Source organism: Nicotiana sylvestris, chromosome 3, assembly GCF_000393655.2.
Source record: "Nicotiana sylvestris chromosome 3, ASM39365v2, whole genome shotgun sequence".
In the NCBI taxonomy this organism is placed as follows: Eukaryota; Viridiplantae; Streptophyta; class Magnoliopsida; order Solanales; family Solanaceae; genus Nicotiana; species Nicotiana sylvestris.
The window spans coordinates 195,817,527-195,838,032 of NC_091059.1; the positions used below are offsets into that span (position 1 = coordinate 195,817,527).

The window sequence follows — 20,506 nt, forward strand, 5'->3', positions numbered from 1 at the left end:
AAATAATATCAAAATTTTGTTATTACATGCAATAATTAAAAAAATTCATTTTATTTAAGTAAAATATGAAAATAAAATTAAAAAGTACTTAATTCTTTTAATATAAGTTAAATATATTAAAATTCCTTCAACAAATATAAAAGCATTCACCCCTAAAGACACTATATATTAGAAAGTTTCCTAAAAATAAGAAGAAATATTTATAAATTAATATCCTAAGTATTAGGTTTAAGGGTTATTTTGGTATATACTATATTTTGTTAAGGGTATTTTAGGTAAGAAGAAAAGCCAAAACTGCTTCTGCTTCTGCTTTTGGAAAGAAACTACTTTTTTCTGCTTCTCTGAAACTGCTTCTGTTTCTTCCCAAAAGCACTTTTTTTTCCCAAATAAGCTTGGCCAAACACCTCAAATTAGGAAAAAAAAAGTGCTTTTGGGAAAAAAAGCACTTTTTTGTCTTGAGAAACTTGGCCAAACAGGCTATTAGAGAGTACAGAAACTAATACTCCATTTAAATCACAATTTCATTGTTAATGTATTATAAATCGTAAAAAACAATTAATTGGCTCGCTAAATAACATTCATACTTGGTACTAATTTCATTCTTTTTGGCCTGTTTGGCTAAGCTTCTTTTTGGCCAAAAGTGTTTTTTTGGGCCAAAAGCACTTTTGGCCAAAATTTGAAGAGTTTGACCAAGCTTTTGGAAGGGAAAAAAGTGCTTTTGAGGAGAAGCAGAAGCATTTTTGGATAAGTAGAAAAAAGTAGGTTGTCTCAGAAAGCACTTTTTTGAGAAACACTTTTGAGAAAAATACACTTAGAAGCAGTTTTTTAAAGCTTGGCCAAACACTAATTGCTGCTCAAAAGTGCTTTTCAAACTAATTAGCCAAACACACAAACTGATTTTCACCAAAAGTACTTTTAATAAAAATACTTTTGAAAAAAAACACTTCTCATTTTTGCAGCTCGGGCAAACGGGCTATTAGCCACCTTCTCCGGTGAAGCAGCGTGATGGCATAAATGTAAATAGAGGAATGATAAAGAGCATTCTTATGAAGGCAGTGAGAGTTAGTTACGGTACGCAGCTAGCCAGCTTCACTGACAAGTAACAAACTATATTTCCATTACCAATTATTCAATTCCTGCTCAAAACCGCCTTCTTCTTCTCAAAGCTATCAAATAATCCTGTGCAAGTTTCATTTTGCCATGGATTTTACGCGGAAATTGAGTTTTCTAGTGTTTCTGTTGTGTATTCTCATCTCTTTGCAGAACCAAGACGACATTGATACCAATAACAAGTTTTCTTCTCATGACGACAAATATTGCTCCTTATCTGATGATGAATCTCACTATATCTTCGATGTTGACTCATTTCCGCCTCTTCCTATGTTCGCTACTACTTCTCATGTGGAGAGGAAGCTCCAGCAACAAACAGGGGCTCGGGAATCCCTGAAATACGATTACTACCATCAAACTTGTCCTCAAGCTGAGCGAATCATCCGATCAAGTGTTCGAGATCTTTTCAAAAAGCGACCACAGATTGCTCCTGCTTTGTTGAGACTTGCTTTCCACGACTGCTTTGTTGAGGTCATTTTCCTTCAGTTTCCTAAAACTATTTGTATAATAGTATCTTGTTCTGCTTGTGCTTTATACATCAGTGCATTTTTTGGTTTTTGATTAATTATGATATTTCAATGTTAGGAGTTTGAAGTATTTTTATAGTTGAGGTCATTTTCCTTTGATTTCCTAAACTACTTGTATAATAGTGTATCTTGTTCTGCTTGTGCTTTTATATATCAGTGCACTATTTCGTTTCTGGTTACGCTGTTTCAACTTAACGGAGTTTGAAGTATTTTGATTGTTGAGGTCATTTTCCTTCGATTTCCTAAACTACTTGTCTTCTATAATCTCTTGTTGCTGCTTTTATTTTAATACATCACTGCATTTTTTCATTTTTGGCTGTGCAATTTAATTCAACTTAAACTTAGGGTTAATAGTCAATGGCGAAGCGTGAGTTTGAAGTATTTTTAATCAGTCCTCGTAATATTGTTTGATTTTTATCGAGGAAGTTTATTAAATTGAGCTTTTGTAATTCTCATGATTTGGAATGCTTTCCGATCAATGATAAAACAGAGGCGTTATGACAGGTTTCTATCCTTCTTTCTTTTTTTCTTTTTTTTTTTGTTTTGTCGTTGCTAGGGGTGTTCATAAAAATCCGAAAATTCGAACCAAACCGAAAACCAAACCAAGCCGACCAAAAAAATCGATACTTTTGGTTTGGTTTAGTTTTGGTTTTGAAATTTAAAAACCGATCAAATTTAGTTTGGTTTTGGTTTTAATAAAAAAAAACCGAACCAAACCGAATATAGGAGTAGTTATTTTAATTTATTATTACACCTATATATATGTATACTTTTATACAACGTTTCAATAATTTTATAGTAAATGTTAATCGTTTGCACTTTTAGTATATGTCTTTACCTTTACATTCTAGTTTGATTGGTAGTTTTCTTTTGTTAAGTGTAAGAATCTATTTCATGTTAAAAATAATATATTTTTAATTGAGTCCTTAAATTATTCATCACTATTTGATTCAATTATCATCAATATATCTTGGTAAATAATAGATTTCTCAAAGGGCAATTGATTTAATAGTGTTACGTTGAAAATGTGATCGACGAAATATGTGTTTGGTAGTGTATGTCTTATATTTAAGAAAAAACCGAAAAACCGACTTAATTGGCTTGGATTGGTTCTAATATTTGAAAAACCGACTTACTTGGTTTGGTTTCTTTTTAGGGAAAAATCGATCCAAACCGAACCATGAACGCCCCTAGTTGTTGTATATGTGACTCAATTTTTTGGTTTTTGGTTAACGTGAGTTACTAATTGGCGCAACTAGCGTGAGCTCTTCTTCTCGCATGTTCATTTGTTACTGATTGAGCTTACAAATGAGCTCTTTATCGTGAGAAATCAATTTGTTTTCTCCTTTCCAACTCAAATAGTATAGTGAATGTCTAAGGGCGAAGCATGAATTTGGAGCATGTTATCTTGGGAAAAAATTCTTATTGTGCTTGTGAAGTCAAACTCGGTTGTGATGACTCATTGTTTTCTAATCAATCAATGCGAAATAACAGGGGTGTGATGCCTCGGTTTTACTGGACCCTGCTGAAGGATTTCATAGCGAGAAAGAATCTCCTCCCAACGAATCATTGAAGGGCTTCGACGTAATAGATATCATTAAATCGGAGCTTGAAGAAGCTTGTCCAGGAGTTGTTTCTTGCGCTGATACTGTTGTTTTGGCTGCTAGAGAAAGTGTTATTTTGGTAAGCCCTCTATCTCTCTGTTATTATTATTATTATTTTTTTTTTGTGTGTGTGTGTGTGTCACACAACTCACAAATGAAGAAACTTTCATTAATTTCAGACTGGTGGCCCTTTCTACCCGCTGAAAACAGGAAGGAGAGACAGTGTGGCTTCCTTCGGAGAAGTTGCAACTTTTGAGCTTCCTAGTCCTCAGGATGATCTTTCCAAGATGATTGTGTCATTCTCTTCCAAAGGTTTCGATGAAAGGGAGGCAGTAAGCCTCTTAGGTATTGTTTTTTTACTACTAGTAGGAATCTTAAGTTCGGTGTACTTACACACAGATGAAATCTGGTGTTTATTTAGGTAGTGTTTGATTAGAGTTATTTGCAACAGGTGCTCACAGCACTGGAGTGATCCACTGCAAGTTCTTCATCAACAGGCTCTACAACTTCAGCGGGACTAATAGCTCCGACCCTACTATGAACTCGGAGTTTGTTAGTCTCTTGAGGTCCAAATGCAACACAAATCAAGCCTCTTTGATGTCTCCTGCATCAAAAGCACAATCGCCATCCCAACTAGTTTCATCATCGCCTTCACCATCATCTATTATGGATGAATTAGCATCTGCACTGGTTGAGGAGCCAGCAATGAAGATGGACTATGAAGGACCAGGAGCAAATTTTGGTACACTATATTACCGCAGTCTTCTACAAGGCAGGGGAATACTCTATGTGGATCAGCAGCTGACTACAGGGGAAGAAACTAAAACTTGGGTCCAAGCTTATGCTTCAGATGTGTCTTTGTTTCACAAAGATTTCGGGTTGGTAATGATGAAGCTTTCCAACTTGGGAGTTCTCACTGCACCAATGGGACAGGTTCGCAAAGATTGCCGGAAAGTTTCCTGAAAAAGATCAATGGTTTGGTCACTTGTTTAGCCTATTGCAGTTTTGGTTTTTGGTCCCTCTATCATTGAGCTGCCTCATCTCAGTTCCACTTACTCGTTTCTTGAAATTTCTGTGATATCATAGTGCATGGTAGTTGTAAGCGTACTGGTTTTGTTTGCACGAATTTGACAGGCTTAAAAGACACTAATCTGTCAGTATTAGCTCGGTCACTTTTCTTAATGGCATATTCGAGCTCTCATTATGGTCAATCAGTAGGTCAGGTTGTCTCTTAAGAAAGCACATTCCAGTAAAAGTATCCATTGACCAGAATTATACTCTGAATATCATATTACACCAACAAAATAGTAAAGAAACACACACATTCCTGGATCTTTTAATTGATATGAAGTGAATAACAATTGGCAAACAGGAAAGACAAGTAAAAGATGGGAAATTGCATCACCACTCACAATCTCATAGGCACACACAACGGTATACTTGTTTGTTTTAGAGCTTGAGAGGACCAAGTCTTCGCATTGAATTGTTGAGACTGCCTGATCGTTTTTGAAACGAGAACTCGGTGTACATGTCCATGAAGAATCTGTCAACAATGTCAACGTAAACTGGGCTGTTTAGCAGAGAGTAGTAGTGGAGCACTTCTTCTATATCTAGCTCGTGATCCATGTCTTCCCTATCCATCATTTCTAATTCCTCCATCTTCTGCAGCATCCTAAGACTCCCTTTACTTGTGCTTCGTGTCAAGATCTCTCTCCCTTTCTTCTCCTCTTCCTTTCTCTTTTCTCTTTCAATGTCTTTCATACCAAACCGCACTGCAATTTTCCTCTGGCTTTCGCTACGTTCTCCTTCAGTAATCCCTTGAGATTTCTTTGTACTTTTGCCAGCATTCTTTCTATCAAGAATGTCATTGTGATCGAGCTGATGCCTTTGTTGATAGTAGTTCCGGTATAAATCATCCAACTCCGGAATGCTACACTTCGAGATTCGTTTGCTACCGGAGAAAAAAGGATTGAAGTGACGAGCAGCTTTAGGTAGCTTGTGGGAACCTCCAAAGAGAAAGGACTTGAGATTACGGGGAGTTTTGTGGAGGAAATTCTTGGTCTTCTGGATGGTTTTCTTAAGCAGCATTTGTGGCTCTATCTTATTGTACAACTCTTCCATCTGATTTTTCTATCTGCGCAGCAAGAGATACTGCAACTTGTTTGGCTTCTTTGAAGAAGTTAAACTATAAAGTAATTTGTATTTTGTCACACTTACAAATAAATGAAAAATATAGGGGACAGACAAACCTGATTTGTTCCTTGTTAGCTGAAGACAAAAGGCTAAATGGCTATGAAACAAATAGGGACATTCATCACTTTTTTCGTTTGACTTCCATGAGTTAGTTTTTTATCCAGATATGTTTTTCTGTTTCTAATATCTTGATTATTCTGACCCTACCCTATGCACAGAAAATTTGCAAGGAGGAAATAGACTGAGGAGAAAAGCTGAAAGCTTATTATCAAGGAGGTGGAATGAGAAGGTTTTCTGGAATTAGAATTGCTTGTTCTATCCACCCTTAAGAGGGAAGGAATTTAAGCGTAGGCTGAATTCCTAGGGACAGAAGTTAGGTTCGGTTTCATTAAAAGCTCGAGCTGCATTCTTAGGAATAATTAAATGGCGGAATTAAGGAATGAAATTTCAATAATGATCATTATTCGACTGTCTGCTCCGAAAAGACTCATTATGAATAAAAGGTTGAACAGTGAGTTGGGTGAATGTGCTTGATGTGATTAATTCATACATAACTAAACTGTACACCTAAATTTTTTGTGAAGTTTCCGACCACTGGGACCTCAAGTAATAATGAGGGAGGCCTTAATTAACCTCTAATGTAGTAGATTTGGCACTCTTTATAGGGAAGAGCTGTTTTGGACCCCAATCATTAAAAGATTGGTACACTGTTGGTTGAAGAGGATAAGGGGCAAACAGCAGAGATGACTGAAATGGGTGAAGAGATGATGCTCAATCTCAATGGTTCAGTCTCTTTCCCACAGTTAATACTTCAACATGCCACCACAAGTATTATCGATTTCAATAATAAATTCCTATAATCTGCTCTTACTTTACAACAAACAGTCAACTCTCAATACGCAGTTTTAGATCAGACCAAAGCCTAGCCACTGGCTGCCTCTCTTAGCTGTGTCGAGCGTTCAAATATAATTTTTGGTCATATAAAGTGGTATATATGATCTATACATATCATATAATTTTTCAATGACAAGTGTTCGATGGACCACCCTAATAACAATGTAGCTACGGCAGTGCTGCATGAATATTGTTCGCTATAGTGCAGTTGAAACAAAAAGGCAATAAACAGCAGGAGATATTAATGCAAAGATACTAGTAAAACTACCTAAAACTCACATTATAGACGAGCTAGAGCCCGTTTGGCCAAAGATGAATTTTGAAATTTTTTGAAAATTTGAAGAAGTCTAAAAACTTATTTTTTAAAATTTTCACCAGATCACTCGCAAAAATTAAAAAACCATCCAAAATTATATTCATGTCCAAATACAATTTTAATTTTTAAATACCATTTTCACTTGAATTTTTTATTCTATTTTTTCGGAATTTTACAATTCTTATCTCCGAACGCCCACTTAGGCAATTAACATATGATCAACAAGAAGAAGCAAAAGAAAAAGAAAAAGAAAAAGAAAAAAAGAGCTATGCAGATGAATGCTTGCCGCGTTTACGCCAAATAGGACTTTCAAGCGAGAATCTGCATTAATCGGCCCCTAAAGGGGTGGGGGAAAAGTAAAAAAATCACTATATAATTTATGATAATGATTATGATAAAAATACCAAGGATAAAGTTGAAATGAAAAATATTTAATTAACTTAAGCTAATGAATACATATCTCATCAGTTAAACGTGATTGTCACTAATCCTAAATTTTTTTGGAAAAAATGGATATCATAAATAGCCGCCAAATTCAATGTTTAGTTTTTCTAACCGGTATATATAGATTATATATTAATTATAAACAGTTATAATATATTATACATTCGCGCTATTTTTAGTTTAAGAAATTAAGTGGACAACTATTTAGATTAATTCTTCAAACGTGGTTCTATGTTTCTCGGGCTAATAATAGAAGTTGTCTAGTGGGCTCCGTAAGATTAGTTATTAGCCCAAAGACTTTTCGGCCCACTTGAAGAACCCTAAAGCCCTATCTCAACCACCAAGTATAAACACTGCAATTATCGCCGCACTTCATCTTTCTTAATCGACCAGGAGGAGGACGCTAGGGTTTCTGCAACTTCACTGCAATGGTAAGTGAAAAGCCATTACTTTTCTTCACTTCTATTACATATTACGCGTGCAAAGGGTGACGATGCGAAATTGAATGTGGATTTTGTATTATAATAGGGAAAGGGAACAGGTAGTTTCGGTAAGAGGAGGAACAAGACTCACACACTATGTGTGAGGTGCGGTCGCCGCAGTTTCCATCTCCAGAAGAGTCGTTGCTCTGCTTGTGCTTATCCTGCTGCCCGTTTAAGGAAATGTAATTGCTCTTTCTCTTCGCCTATTTCCCCATCATTTGTATTGCATAAAACGCCATGAAATCCTGATATTAAGCTTTGATATATTTACTATTGTCGTGAATGAATGGTTGCAGACAACTGGAGCGAGAAGGCACTCCGCAGAAAGACAACTGGTACTGGCCGCATGAGGTACCTCCGCAATGTTCCTCGCAGATTCAAGACCGGTTTCAGAGAAGGTACGCGTTGTTTTATGGCTAGGCATTATTTCTGATCTGAGTTTCTGCCTATTCCGTGATCGACGAATCAATTATAGTTTTGGGGCTTTTTTTATTGGTAATATAGTTTTAGTTTTAGGGCTTTTAGGTTAGAGTTCCCTTGTTCCTAAGCCGAGGGTCTATCGGAAACATCTCCCTTCTGCGTACACACTATCCTTTATTGGGTTTGTTGTTGTTGTTGTAGGTTAGAGTTTGCTAATTGAGCTAGAAATATTATGCTATCTACGCTCAACTTGTTTAGTTGAAAGTAAAATATAGTATCTAATAGCTTGTGCTGTTAAGGACTCTGTATCGCCTGTATTAATAAATTATAATATGCAATGTTTGTCCAGGGACTGAAGCAGCACCAAGGAAGAAGGCGGCAGCAGCTTCTACTTGAGGTCCTTTGAGAGGGTTATTGAGGAGGGTACTTTTTATAACGTTAGCATCATTTTGGTATTCAAGTATTAGAGAGCAAGCAAATTTTGGGAAGCTTATTGCCCATTCAAATTTACAAGTGCTTAAATTTTGGAAATTTGTTGTTGAAATTGGCATTTTGAGAACTAATGGATTTGTGTAGGCTGTTTTCTACTTTTGGTTGCTCTGAACATTCTGTCCATTTGCTTATGTTCCTTGAATTTGAGTATTGAGGTCTTTTGAGCTCTTAATTTTCCAATATTTTACTGTATTCGTATCTTTTATTTCTTGTTGCTTTTAAACCAAATGCGATGATAATCTTTCTGGCTTGTGCATGTAGTCTAACTGAGCTGGGTTTGCTATTAGGACAGTTTTATGATGGATTATCCATCCTTTGGTTTGGCGGATGCATATGCGATGTGCATTTTCATGTAGTATGTAGATGCCGTTTCTAATGAAAGTAAAAGTTGGCAAAGCCTTGAATTTAATGGTCTACTAAGGTGATAAAATGCTTTCTTGTTGACCTCAGATAGTGGTCAATGAAGTGATTACTAATGAAGTTGGTGAAGTCATGCGGGTAGAATTCAAATCACATCGGAGAAAAAAAATTAGTAGGTGATTGTTTGATTGCTTAATTGACAAAGTTACTGGTGTTCGGCTGCATTTATGCTAGTCGAAGGTAACAAGTATTCTGTAATTGTTGTGCTAACTGGTGTAGATTTCACCGTATCCAACATAATGCTTTTGTATTCTGGCAAATCAATGAATTGGTATGTGGCCTTCTATAGGTTTTATGAAAGTTTTATTTGGGGCTTGCTTGCCGATTTACTAGTAGGAGCTTTGTCATTTAAGACAGTCGTTTATCCACTCACAGTGGTGTTAAATTGCTGGTTACCGTGCTTCTGCTCTGATTGATAACCTTGGAGAATAGGAATGAGCATATTATGAATTAATGGCCAGTCGTTCAAATACTGCATATTTGAAACAACTGATCTTCTTTAGGAGGAATTTCGCAGTGAACTTGGATACTGATTGTCAGGTAGAACATACAATCAGAAAAATACCATGTTGCTGAAGAATTCATACAACTTTACTGATATGAATCTTGTATATTTATACCCATCTCAAACATTTACAAGGGTATCTCCAATGTTGGTCAGACTTCCCAAAAAAAGTATTCCAAAAAAAAAAAAAAACTAATTTACAAGTTCTCCGGGAAGTTGTTTCTAGCTTTGAACAGTTTTGTTGTCTAAGAAAAATTATCCTGAAAACAAAATTTTCCGCACCGTTTACAACTCAAGTGAGCGCCACAAGATATGTAAGCAAAAATCGATTTTCTCAGGAGGGCCAAAAGTAAAGAAAATACTAAAACGGAAGTTGATATAATTTCCTTTAAAAGATGGACAAATTGTCTGAAAAACGGACGCACTAATCTATTTTGAGCTCTCCAAACTTCGACTTCTCCTTATGCAATGTGCTGAACACGCAATCCAGCTCCGGAAAAGCGGACAACAGTATCAACTCAACAAGATCAAGGACTAACTGCTTTAGACAAACAGATGACTGTAAAAGGAACAGCGCCTCAGTCAGTAATACTTAAGGAAAGGTGTCTAGAACAAACCAATACAAGATGAAGATATGAAATATTTTCATATTTAAAGCAGATTCTAAAGACCCTGACTATATTACCTGGATGAAGTAATAAAGATCCTTTGCACATTGTTCATATTCCTTGTGACCAACAAGTCCCACAACAGCAGCAGGTGCTTTTTCTTGTAAAAAGTTATCAGAGTAAATTATGTCAATTTAGGAAAAAGTATTATGGATTTTCATGAATGTTGAAATGGTCAATAGCCAGTGGCACATGTTTCTCGGGTGCCCTACCAATCATTAGCTCATATACAAGGTTTGCACGTTGTTCTGCTTCCTTCTGCTGCATCTCATCCTGTTTCTGGATATCCTCTACCGTTGATGATGATGATGGAGTGGGGGGTTGGTTGTGAGGAGAATTAAGAGATGGACTGGTAGATGGGGTAGGGCGTTGTCGCCTTGGATGCTTTGTTATGAATATTCCGTCAGGCCATAGAATCTACATGGAGCACAAAGAATGAGAACACTTGATCCGATATCAATAAAATGTTAATCACGGAATCTTGGGTACCATCAGTCATCTGAAGCTACATTTCAGCCTTTTAAGAAAAAACATACAATCATCTAAATGCACATATATAAGACACAGCAATACTTACTACTATAACTTTTTCTCTTAAAGCAAGCTAATGAGGGTAGTTTTTACCGAATTCCCACTCCCCAAAAAGGAAAACATACATAAGAACCAAAAAAAAAAAGAAAAAAGAGGACAGAGCACTGTTTGAACTAGCAAATCTTGGAAAACAGTACTATAATTTAGGACGTATTAACAGATTAAATCACAACTAGGAATGCAAATTGAATTGTTGTCATCACCGTGATAAGAAAAAACAACTAAATTGCGACACTTGCCTGCTCAACACGTCTTATGCCTGCAGCAACTACTGAACCCCTGCGTAGACGCTGGATTTTCTCAATTAGCCAGTCATCAAATGCATCACCCATTCCCAGTTGCAAAACTTGTTTTGCCACCCAGAATGCCTTTCTCCTGGAAGGCACCCAAAGAAGTTTATAACAGAAATGAGTAATCAATCAGGTCCAAGAGCAAAACAGTTGGACAATAATGATACCTGATCCACCCACCATCTTGGAGCTGAAAAATGACGTCAACCAGGTCTAGAACAGGTGCACTTACATTCGGAGGCACCCACTACAGTGAAACCAATAAAATAAAATAAATAAGGTTCATAACCATCTTAGTTCATTGAAAGGGTAAAGCTACATGTAATTTGTTAAGAGGAAACCAAATGAAAGCATCATAAGAAAAAAAAGGTAACTTGCATATCTTTCAACCTCACTAACTCAATCTGATCATTGCAAATCTATTTCTTCCCAAGTGTCCAACGGCAAAAGAACCTATTAGCCTTAAAAAAAAAAAAAAAAAAAAAAAAAAAAATTGGTAGCAGCTACCTCTACGGGGAGGGAGGAATCAGCAGGAGCATCAATAAAGGATTCAGATGATGCATGTGAGACACGTGGATTAGTTTCAACTGATTTTAGCGTTGTTTCCATGGTTGGGATAGAAACTTTATTTGTTTGTACCACATTGTCGGAGTCACTACTTGAATCCTCAAAAGTTTCTTTGATGGGTCTTTTTGGAGGGGACAGTGCGACATATTTTTTCCCAAATCTTGATTTATCCACCACAGGTTGATGCATCATGATTCGCTCCTTTCTTTCAGCATAATGCTCTCCCGTGGAGGATATGATATCAGTTCTTTGGCCAATCCTGGGCAGAGGTTCTTTACTTACGCGGCATACGCTATCATCCAGGTCAACTGAAAGAGTAACAAGAATCATTTACGATTAACATAAAAATCGAAACCCAACCTTCTGCCCCTTAGCCATGTCTAGTAAGTTACTCACCTGGTAATGTTTCGATTATGGACAAGGAGTTTGAAAAGCTGTATGTCTGCAAAAACAATGTACAAGATCAACGCTCTTTGTTCAAAAGATGCATCTAAGCTCAAAAAATAGAAAATCAGCAATTTTTCAACCTGTGAATCAATACTGAGGAAATCCCAAACCTCAATGGAGTTGGAGACAGTTGGGAGCTGCAGCAGTTTCTGCAACAAAACAAGAAAAAGAGTCAAATAAAAATTAAAGGTGACACAGAAAAAATATAAATAAATAAATTGAACTGCAGAGAAAAAGTGAACAAGATAGTTTAGAGGAATATATAAAAATCCAGTTTCATGAAATGTTTTCTTTTCGAAGCTGCCCATGAAATCCATATATCACCAGAACTAGTTATACTTCATCAACTTCAGAAAGCGAGAAGAAATTTCGCAGCAAATCACGGAGTCAATAACAATTATAGGATTAAGACTAAGATAAACTGCTGTGATTTTTTTTTAAAGAAGATAAAATAAACGATAATGAGAAGGAAAACAGTATAAGGTAAGAACTTAAGCACATTTTTGTGACATCAAAGCAAATTCTTATAACATGAAACTACTCAGGTATAGATCACAAAGTACTAGTTGAAAAACACTTCTAGATGTTATCTGTTAGAGCACCACCTTCAGATATGTGTTAAGAAATTTGCATCGTTCTCGAATGACTGGAACATCCAGACCTGTGGAGAGGAAATGCTTGGGTGGCAAATGAAGATTGTAGTCATGATACTCCTTAAGACGTCTGTGGAGCTCCTCAAAATGACGAAACCTGTCACAAGCAGCAAACAGAACAATTAAGACACTGGATACTGTTGAGATATATTCTGGATAAAGAGGTGTTTGACATTCACAATAATGATAAAAGCAGAAAGTTATATCAAGAGACCTTCTTTTGATAGACCAACTATGATTGTTTACGTCTGTAACAGATAAGGAATAAACAGCAAAAGTTTTTGAGCCACATTTTACGATATTGGCACTCAAGACCTGCAACAGAAGAAAGGATAACATATGTGGATGTCCAACTCTGTGAAAGTAATTCATAAAGTGAAATTATATGTAAAAAAGGATGGCAATCACAGCTGTACCTCGCATGTTAACTTCAAAAAGGAATCAGCAATTATAGAACCTTTCACAGAATTAGCACCCATTTTGTGGTTTTCGAGAATGCTGGTTGACAAAGATGATGATGATGCATTCGTGCCATTTGAAATTCTACCAGATATTTCTGTATCAGAGTCATCACTCGGACCTTCTGGTTTCTCGTTATCTTTAGAGTTTAATATATCATTTCCATCCCCTAGTAAGAAGCTGGATCTTTGTATCTCTTGCCATACATGCTCTGTTTGGCTATTCACTCTAGATTTTTTCCTCGCAGATGGTACTTTATTTAAGTGCTTAGAGCGAACATGCCCTTTGCTAGATTTTCCCTTTCTTGTCTTATGACCAGCATTACTTTCAAGTGGATGATGAATGTGATTGATGTTCCTCCTATTTTTTGCATCCCACACTAAAATACCAGGAGAGTGAAGACCTGTCACACTGCTAGGTTCCTCATCTTCAGTAGTGTAAGAACTAGTGCTCTCTGACTCGACCTCATCCAAGTTTTGCTCATCTTCCTCTTGATATTGAAAAGGTTGAGTATTAGCCTTCAAAAATAGGCTCACATTAACCTTGTTTTCTCTCTCAACCTCTTTCTGTGATTTAGGTGCCCCTACAAAGGAACTCTGTTGGAGTGAATCTGATGCTAGATTGGCCTCTTCTTTCCTTTTATAGTTTCTTCCTTTGGTCCACATGTTGTCTAAGTTTTCTGGGGCCAGGGTTTCAGTCTTTCGACGGGACACCAAATCTAGCATTTCACCCCACTCTCCTCCAGAGCGGTGTCTCTGGATACCTCCCCCATCATCTGCATTGGTTTGTGATGGCAAAGAACTCCAAGAACGAGTAGACCGTGTATCAATCGAGAGCAAAGGATCCTTTGACAAATCTGTTCCATTCCCGGTGTCCATCGCATGATTATCTTTGGTATGGTTAGTTTGATCCCTTTTTAACTGAACAAGTTCAACACCTTTCGCAGAAGGATCCAACACCCGAGAAAAATGATCTGCGGATACCTTGGCAGATGCACTCGGACTTGATTGGTGTTCTGTTTCTGCTGCCGTAGGTCCTTTATCAGCCTTTTTTGATGAAATAACTAGAGATTCAATCCTCTCATTAATGAACCTGAGAAAATTTGGGTGATAAAATAAAGAACAGAAACAAGAGTCATATGGCTACAGGAAGCAAGACCCAAGGAATAGTTACCTAGGGTTAGCTAAATTCAGTACTGGCCGTATCACAACACAAGCAAGAAGCTCCCTCACAATGTAGCGGAATAAAGAGCATTGCAAGTCCTCGGTCTTAAACGTGAATGAAATGAGACCATCCATGAGATGTTGGAGAACCTGCAGATAGAGAAGAAAATGGTGCAAATGAAATAAAATCATCCTAAATTAATAGTTCTCCAATGGAACAATTGATTATTGGTTTTTAAAAGGAAAAAGAATGATACTATTACCTTATAAGAACGAAGAATCAGATTACCTTGTGTTCAGCTTCTGGAGAAAACAAAGCCGGATGTAACTTGTCATCTGCAGCCAGCACCAGTTTCAGTTCCAGATCTCGCTCTTCTATAGTCAATGATCTTGAATGTTTTTTCTCAATCCTAATTTTGCTTGTACGGAACAGTTCCAAATGAGTGCATATCAGATTGACAACATCCCTGCATGATCCAAATGAATGACTTCCTTGAAGGAATAGAATAACATAAGCTAAAGAGGAAATATGTCAGCAGCATCTTGTAAGTACAATTTTGAAACCTTGTTAAAAGATCTATAAGATTAATAGATCTCATCCGATATGAAATTTCCCCTAGGACGTCATTAATGATCTGCACAAGTTCCTCTGGACCCTGTCTATCGGAAGTTATCCGGGAGTACCAGAGATCTGTCACCCACTCAGAGACTATATGTCTAGTGAAATGGTCTATTGCATCTTCCACAATAGGTGAATCTACTTTCTTCCTCCAATCAGAAGTCTCATTAACTGCTTTTGGACCCTCTAATTGTTTCTTCTGAATACTACCATTTGATGAGGATGACTTGCTTTTGTATGTAACAGCTTTTATTCGTGCATCAAAGTCCAGAGATAGATAGCGAAGGATAACAATTAGGAGAGCAGCAGCAGGCAAGTTGACAAAAACTGAAGAGCTTGTTACTGCAAGTGGAAAGTACATTGAAAAATGTCAAAGGTGAGAAAGGAAACAGAAAATGGCATATAGACATCGGCCAAGATATATAGTAAGTCGTAAGCGGAAATGTTTCAGACAATAAAGTTAACATGTAATTAATGAGAAAATGACACTCAACAGAAACTACAAAACCCAGGCTCCCGGTCAAGCTGAGAACTCTTTTAAGAATAAATTCTGAACAGAGAATCTCCATCGAGATACATGCAAGACTCATTAATAAGATGTTCTCTTTTGATCAGGGACTCATTAACAAAGATTTGTGCAAAACCAAAAAAATTTGTGCTTTCTAAAAATAAAAATAAAATAAGCTTTGTCATGATAGCCATGCAAAAGGAAGGCTGTAAGACTTAACTCTTAGATAAAGCTGGAAGCTTCTAAGAAAGCAAGCAATGACATAACTAATAAGAATTGCTAAATTTAATAATGGGGCTTTGCTATGCATAATATGAACCTTTATATTTCGTAGGGAATCTTGGACGTTTATATACAGTTCTTGCATTAGCCCGACTAGAATCAGGTCTAGCAATATTACAAGCTCATGCTATTTAAAATACTGGTGCTTGGACAACTTGCATGCATTTCAATTATTCTACTAGGTATTGGTATTCTCACCACTATAGGTCTGGTAACGTTGTCCAGCAAGACTTGGGCAGATGATGTGAAAAAATGGATCTTGGACCTTACTCAAACCCAAAGCTAGCTGATGAGGAGAGTATTGTCCAAGACCATGGGACTCCAAACAAAGCGAAATCAATTTTGTAACTTTTTAGTAGTTATGGATTCAAACCTTGATATCTCAAGATCTTTATTACAACTTTATCGACTGCTAAAACCTTATGTGAAACTCAAGCATATACTTATGGAAGTTGTATTAATAACCATTCAACAGCACCAAAGAAGTAGAAGATCATCGCCAAGGTCCTCCTATCCCCTCTAACATGTCAACTGAAATGCTTGGGCAAAAGTAAAAGATTATAGTTTCTCTGGTTGCATTTAAAAGGATCATTCCATTTATAAACCTCCCATAATAGCCTTTGATTAAATTTCCATTGAAATAGATTGCTTCCAAATGGGGCACACATTTCATGAGGACAAGGAAATCCATATCGGTGACACATATGTAAGTCACATGGCGTAGAAAGAGATGTTCACAATCTTAATCAAGTATTTATTGTAACTCACAAATCGATGAAGAAAATTGCACTTTCTTTTCATCTCTTTTAGCTCCATGCACATAATTCTCAACTTGGATCTCTTTAAGAATTGTTTCTCAAAACGCAACAAAGATAATTTTTTATGTAGTCTCAGCAAACGTCTGACTTCTCTACTGGTTCCGTTTGTAACTAAATAGTAAGATTTCAAATCCATAGGATAAACCTTCCGGGTCTTGAACTGGTAACCAACCATGCAAACTATAAGGAAAAAGAAGAACAAAAAGTATGTATGCATCATAGGACGAATAAAGTCACTCATGCAATTAACTTCCAGTCATTAGGAATTTGTTCCTGATAGTGTAATTGTCTCCACTTCTTTTGTTTGCCTATGTGGATTTTTGTCTAGCTGCGGAAGCTATTTTCATTGTGGTCCGACTTCGTGAACTTTCACCCCCTCTATCTCCAGCCTCTTATGCTGATGGATGATCTCTTCTGGAGAGCTTCATCATAAAGTGGCATATTGAATAATGTGAAAAATGCAAGGAGAGTTCATTTTCCCTCAAACTAATTAATCTTGGTTATACAAGGAGAGGAAACAACAGTCCAACATTAAGTTTATAAATTCTTGCACAGGTCTCCTGTAGTTTAAAGCTTCTTGCGCGTTTGTTTGAGAGCGGTTTCAGTAACTGAATGAGCTTTTAAAGTTTGCAACAGAAGCTTACAACACACTTTCAAATGCGATCAGAACTTGCATAGTTAGTCTTCCTTGCTAAATCTTTTTTGCAATTCTCTAAAATAATTATCCACTTCACTCTGAATTCTCAAGTCAAATCCTGACTGGACAACTTTGCTTCATCTCTATTTTTCTTTTTTTTGATAAGTAATGACTGGACAACATTACTTTAAGTTATTCCAAGGGTTTGCAGACTAACATTTGGCAATCTAATTGTGTTCTGTCTAAATTTTCTAAATGGACTTAAGAACTCAAAGTTACTAGCCATACAGGTAGAAAGTACTGACAAAACCAAACTGGTTACCTATTATCTTTGTTCTGTCTTCAATTATTTCGCTACTTTATCAAGTGACAAGTCAATATCTAGCATCTCCAAGATTTAAAGGAAATATGGTTCATGTTATTCATAATCATTTGACATAGTCTCGACAAAAGTACTCCCCTGTCCTACTGAATCCTTTTCCCCCTCAATCTCTGCTTTCTCACCAAAGAGGAAATAAATTTCATGGTAGGAATACTGGACAAAGAAGATATAATGAACTGGACAAAGAAGATATAATGATAACCACGGCACCGGTGTGATTCTAGCACAAGACAAGAAAGAAACACGTATGAGAGAGAGAGAAGCAAATTTGCTCTATACGAACAACCTATATTCTAAGTGAATGTTTTGTTCAATGAATCCACATATTCCCCAAATGACCTCAAATATTATCAGTAGAGATACACAGCACAAGAGGGAGAGAAGCAGAGAAATGAAGTCAAAACTTGCTGCCATTCATGTAGATACTATGATACCTCCTTGCATCATAAACGCATAACTATTCAAGCTCCGACATTATAACTAATTTATAAGGGAATTACATATGGGACCTAACCTTCTGCTCAAGTACTTTAATCCTCTGGCAGAACAACACTTCTATGGAAAGAAGAACCCTAACTTTCTTCCGTTAAACACATGGAACCTCTTGCATTTATTTTGGCGTTTTCCTAGTATTAACAGATATGGAAAGATGAATAAATATCTATGATATGCAGGCAGCAAATCCCACTCACGTTCAACTTGTACATACTTACATACATTTAGTGATTTTCCAATGAGTCACCTAGCAAACAACCAAATTCCTAAACACTGTCAAATGGAAAAAAAAATATTTTGGGAATCTAGTATGTTGAGAAACCTCATAGCGGCAGATGACTTCAACTATGCACACGCGTAACATGCTTCTTTAAAAGTAGAGAGATACTACTTAAGGAACTCAGATTGAGAATCTAATATGAACCCCACCACCACCACCAGTCTACCACCCTTGACAGGCAGAAGCGAATTCAAAGTCCTGCAGCACCTTTGGTGGTTTGAATCAGAGGAATTGGTTGAATGCAAAGGAAAGAACTTGTGAGCAACACATGAGGCATGGTTCAACATACAGGGATTAAGCAGTAACATGCTCGACGTCTATTAGCATCCCGGCAAACATTCACCAATGTCACAACCAGTGGCAGAGCCATGTTTATCGACCGGGATTCAACTGAATCTCCTTCGAGGCGTGAGAACTGTAGATATAGGTGAACAATAAAAAAAACAGTGTAATCCCATAAGTGGGGTCTGGGGAGGTTAGTGTGTACACATACGTTACCCCTACCTTATAAAGATAGAGAGTAGCTTTTTGAATCCCCTTGATGAAATTCCTACCTCTACCATTGGTCACAACAAGTCAATGTGATAAACCACGGGGAAGCCTTGTGCTCCTCTTGGATTTATTCCTGAACCATATATATATATAAAATGCTAAATTCGTGAACTAGGGATGGTTGTTAGCTATTAAATTCAATCAACGTCTCAATAAAAATACATTCCGTGCAGCAAAAAGCACATCACAAACCTTTAATTTAGAGCTAATCCAAACAAGTAGGAGCGAAATTAAATTCATCATCAGAGAAAATTGAACAAAGAAAAAAAAAAGTGGACACTCACGAGACATCATATAGGACAGTCCAATGACACATAGGAGCAAGATTACAATCCGCTTTTTAGCTTCTTCGATGAGGTCCCGAACCGTCACCGCCTGCCGTTGGGTGCTCATGTCGTGACCTCCACCAAATCAAATGCTTCACGCTAATTCACCAGAAACACAACTCGAGCAAATTAAAGTCCTGAATTTCTCAATTCTCATCAATCAACAGCAACAAATCAGCGGACATTCACATTCGCATAAGATCACACCGTAAATCTCAGGTATCAACTAAACAAAATCGTCAATGTGATAGAAAAAGAAGAAATGATTGAAATCAAAGCGAAGACTGATCGGTTTTTGGTGAGAGCGTGGTGCGCGCTCTCTCTCTCTCTCTAGAGAGAACTTTCTCGCTCTAACAGGTGAAATGTTCAACAGAGGAACAGTACTGGTAAAAGTGTAGAGTTTTGGGTTGACGGCTTGAAGAAGAGGAGGGAACGCCGCGTGGGGAGTGAGGAGTGGGGGGGGACTGTAACGGAGTCCGGTTGATTGATTCGACTAATTTTTTGTTGAAAGGAGGAATAAAACGTGTCATGTGTCTATTTTCGTCATTTTGTACCTTGAATTTCCGTTGCGCAATTAATTTGCTGATTTGTTAGGAAATCCCAGGGGTAACTCCTCTAGTGGGACCACAATATATGATTTCCCTCTCTTTACAACTTCGCATCATTGCTTACCTGTCCCCCTCTGCATGTAATCCATATCTAATTTTTTGCTGCCAAATTCCTGAAATAGCCTGTTTGGCAAAGATCAAAATGCTTATTTCTCAACAAAAAAAAAAAACACTTATTTTAGGATTAATAACTAACCTAGAAAAACCACCAAGCTCCAATAAAAATATACTCGCACTCGATGGAAATTAAGAAACACTATACAGTATACTCGCTCTTAAAGTAATAATTGATAATATTTATATATATTATATATTAATGTAGAATATACAAAAAAATATACATATTTTATACATAATCAGTATATATTTTTTGAATATTAGCTAGCTGATGTAATTACTTTTGATCAGCCTGCAAATTGTAACTTGCCCTTATTGAATTCTATAATGTAAAATATATGTTTAGAGATCTATATTTGTATTGGAAAAAAACTGAATTTATATTAAAAATGATGTGGCATGACACGTGGATTAGTTAAATGGTCAAAGAACAGCAATTGACTAAGAGGCACGGTGAAGACAGCCACGGGAAGAAGAATTTAAATAGGCACGAGACGACGTATAGATACGAGTCTCGTACCAATTTAAATTATTTACAGCCAACGGATTAGAAGGCATTGAAAGCAAGGATCAGATGACAGAAAGGAGTCCAAATTCATTATTAAACGTTTGATACGTTATAAAGTTGGTATTTAAT

General features: G+C 36.8%; 4 protein-coding genes across 6 annotated transcripts; 2 read left to right on the forward strand and 2 right to left on the reverse strand.

The window, feature by feature from the left end:
* Positions 1-1,098: 1,098 nt before the first annotated feature.
* Positions 1,099-5,746, forward strand: LOC104233469 (putative Peroxidase 48). Its single transcript, XM_009786863.2, has 4 exons — positions 1,099-1,581; positions 3,132-3,320; positions 3,421-3,586; positions 3,693-5,746. The coding sequence occupies exons 1-4, from the start codon at positions 1,201-1,203 to the stop codon at positions 4,202-4,204; spliced, it is 1,248 nt and encodes a 415-aa protein (XP_009785165.1). The 5' UTR covers positions 1,099-1,200; the 3' UTR covers positions 4,205-5,746.
* LOC104233468 (uncharacterized) lies at positions 4,486-5,814 on the reverse strand. 2 transcript variants are annotated; one of them, XM_009786862.2, is made up of 2 exons: positions 5,491-5,814; positions 4,486-5,392 (listed from the first exon to the last, which is right to left on the reverse strand). In XM_009786862.2, exon 2 carries the CDS (start codon positions 5,360-5,362, stop codon positions 4,691-4,693), a length of 672 nt encoding a protein of 223 aa, XP_009785164.1. In that variant the 5' UTR covers positions 5,363-5,392; positions 5,491-5,814; the 3' UTR covers positions 4,486-4,690. The 2 variants fall into 2 exon arrangements, with proteins under 2 accessions (XP_009785164.1, XP_009785163.1); XM_009786861.2 differs by having other exon boundaries at positions 4,486-5,375; positions 5,491-5,812.
* A 1,548-nt stretch (positions 5,815-7,362) lies between these two features.
* On the forward strand, positions 7,363-8,662 carry LOC104233470 (large ribosomal subunit protein eL37x-like). Its single transcript, XM_009786864.2, has 4 exons — positions 7,363-7,519; positions 7,617-7,752; positions 7,867-7,968; positions 8,340-8,662. Exons 1-4 carry the CDS (start codon positions 7,517-7,519, stop codon positions 8,384-8,386), a joined length of 288 nt encoding a protein of 95 aa, XP_009785166.1. The 5' UTR covers positions 7,363-7,516; the 3' UTR covers positions 8,387-8,662.
* Positions 8,663-9,492: 830 nt separating this feature from the next.
* On the reverse strand, positions 9,493-19,626 carry LOC104233471 (uncharacterized). 2 transcript variants are annotated; one of them, XM_070171322.1, is made up of 15 exons: positions 19,103-19,626; positions 14,810-15,206; positions 14,535-14,712; positions 14,256-14,395; positions 13,040-14,174; positions 12,838-12,938; positions 12,576-12,720; positions 12,051-12,119; positions 11,920-11,965; positions 11,464-11,831; positions 11,124-11,203; positions 10,906-11,041; positions 10,288-10,492; positions 10,093-10,169; positions 9,493-9,966 (listed from the first exon to the last, which is right to left on the reverse strand). In XM_070171322.1, exons 1-15 carry the CDS (start codon positions 19,209-19,211, stop codon positions 9,832-9,834), a joined length of 3,321 nt encoding a protein of 1,106 aa, XP_070027423.1. In that variant the 5' UTR covers positions 19,212-19,626; the 3' UTR covers positions 9,493-9,831. The 2 variants fall into 2 exon arrangements, with proteins under 2 accessions (XP_070027423.1, XP_009785167.1); XM_009786865.2 differs by having other exon boundaries at positions 10,093-10,175; positions 19,103-19,625.
* Between the last annotated feature and the right edge of the window lie 880 nt (positions 19,627-20,506).

Bases quoted from the DNA above. Each gene is read 5' to 3' on its own strand.
- LOC104233471 (XM_009786865.2), bottom strand. From the start codon at position 19,211: ATGAGCACCCAACGGCAGGCGGTGACGGTTCGGGACCTCATCGAAGAA. The intron at 15,207-19,102 runs GTGAGTGTCCAC...TTCCACTTGCAG, and splicing joins ACTGTCCTATATGATGTCTC to TAACAAGCTCTTCAGTTTTT. The intron at 14,175-14,255 runs GTAACTATTCCT...AAATTTTCTCAG, and splicing joins CTGAATTTAGCTAACCCTAG to GTTCATTAATGAGAGGATTG.
- LOC104233470 (XM_009786864.2), top strand. The intron at 7,753-7,866 runs GTAATTGCTCTT...GAATGGTTGCAG, and splicing joins TGCTGCCCGTTTAAGGAAAT to ACAACTGGAGCGAGAAGGCA. The intron at 7,969-8,339 runs GTACGCGTTGTT...ATGTTTGTCCAG, and splicing joins CAAGACCGGTTTCAGAGAAG to GGACTGAAGCAGCACCAAGG.
- LOC104233468 (XM_009786862.2), bottom strand. From the start codon at position 5,362: ATGGAAGAGTTGTACAATAAGATAGAGCCACAAATGCTGCTTAAGAAA.
- LOC104233469 (XM_009786863.2), top strand. From the start codon at position 1,201: ATGGATTTTACGCGGAAATTGAGTTTTCTAGTGTTTCTGTTGTGTATT. The intron at 1,582-3,131 runs GTCATTTTCCTT...GCGAAATAACAG, and splicing joins TCCACGACTGCTTTGTTGAG to GGGTGTGATGCCTCGGTTTT. The intron at 3,321-3,420 runs GTAAGCCCTCTA...CATTAATTTCAG, and splicing joins CTAGAGAAAGTGTTATTTTG to ACTGGTGGCCCTTTCTACCC.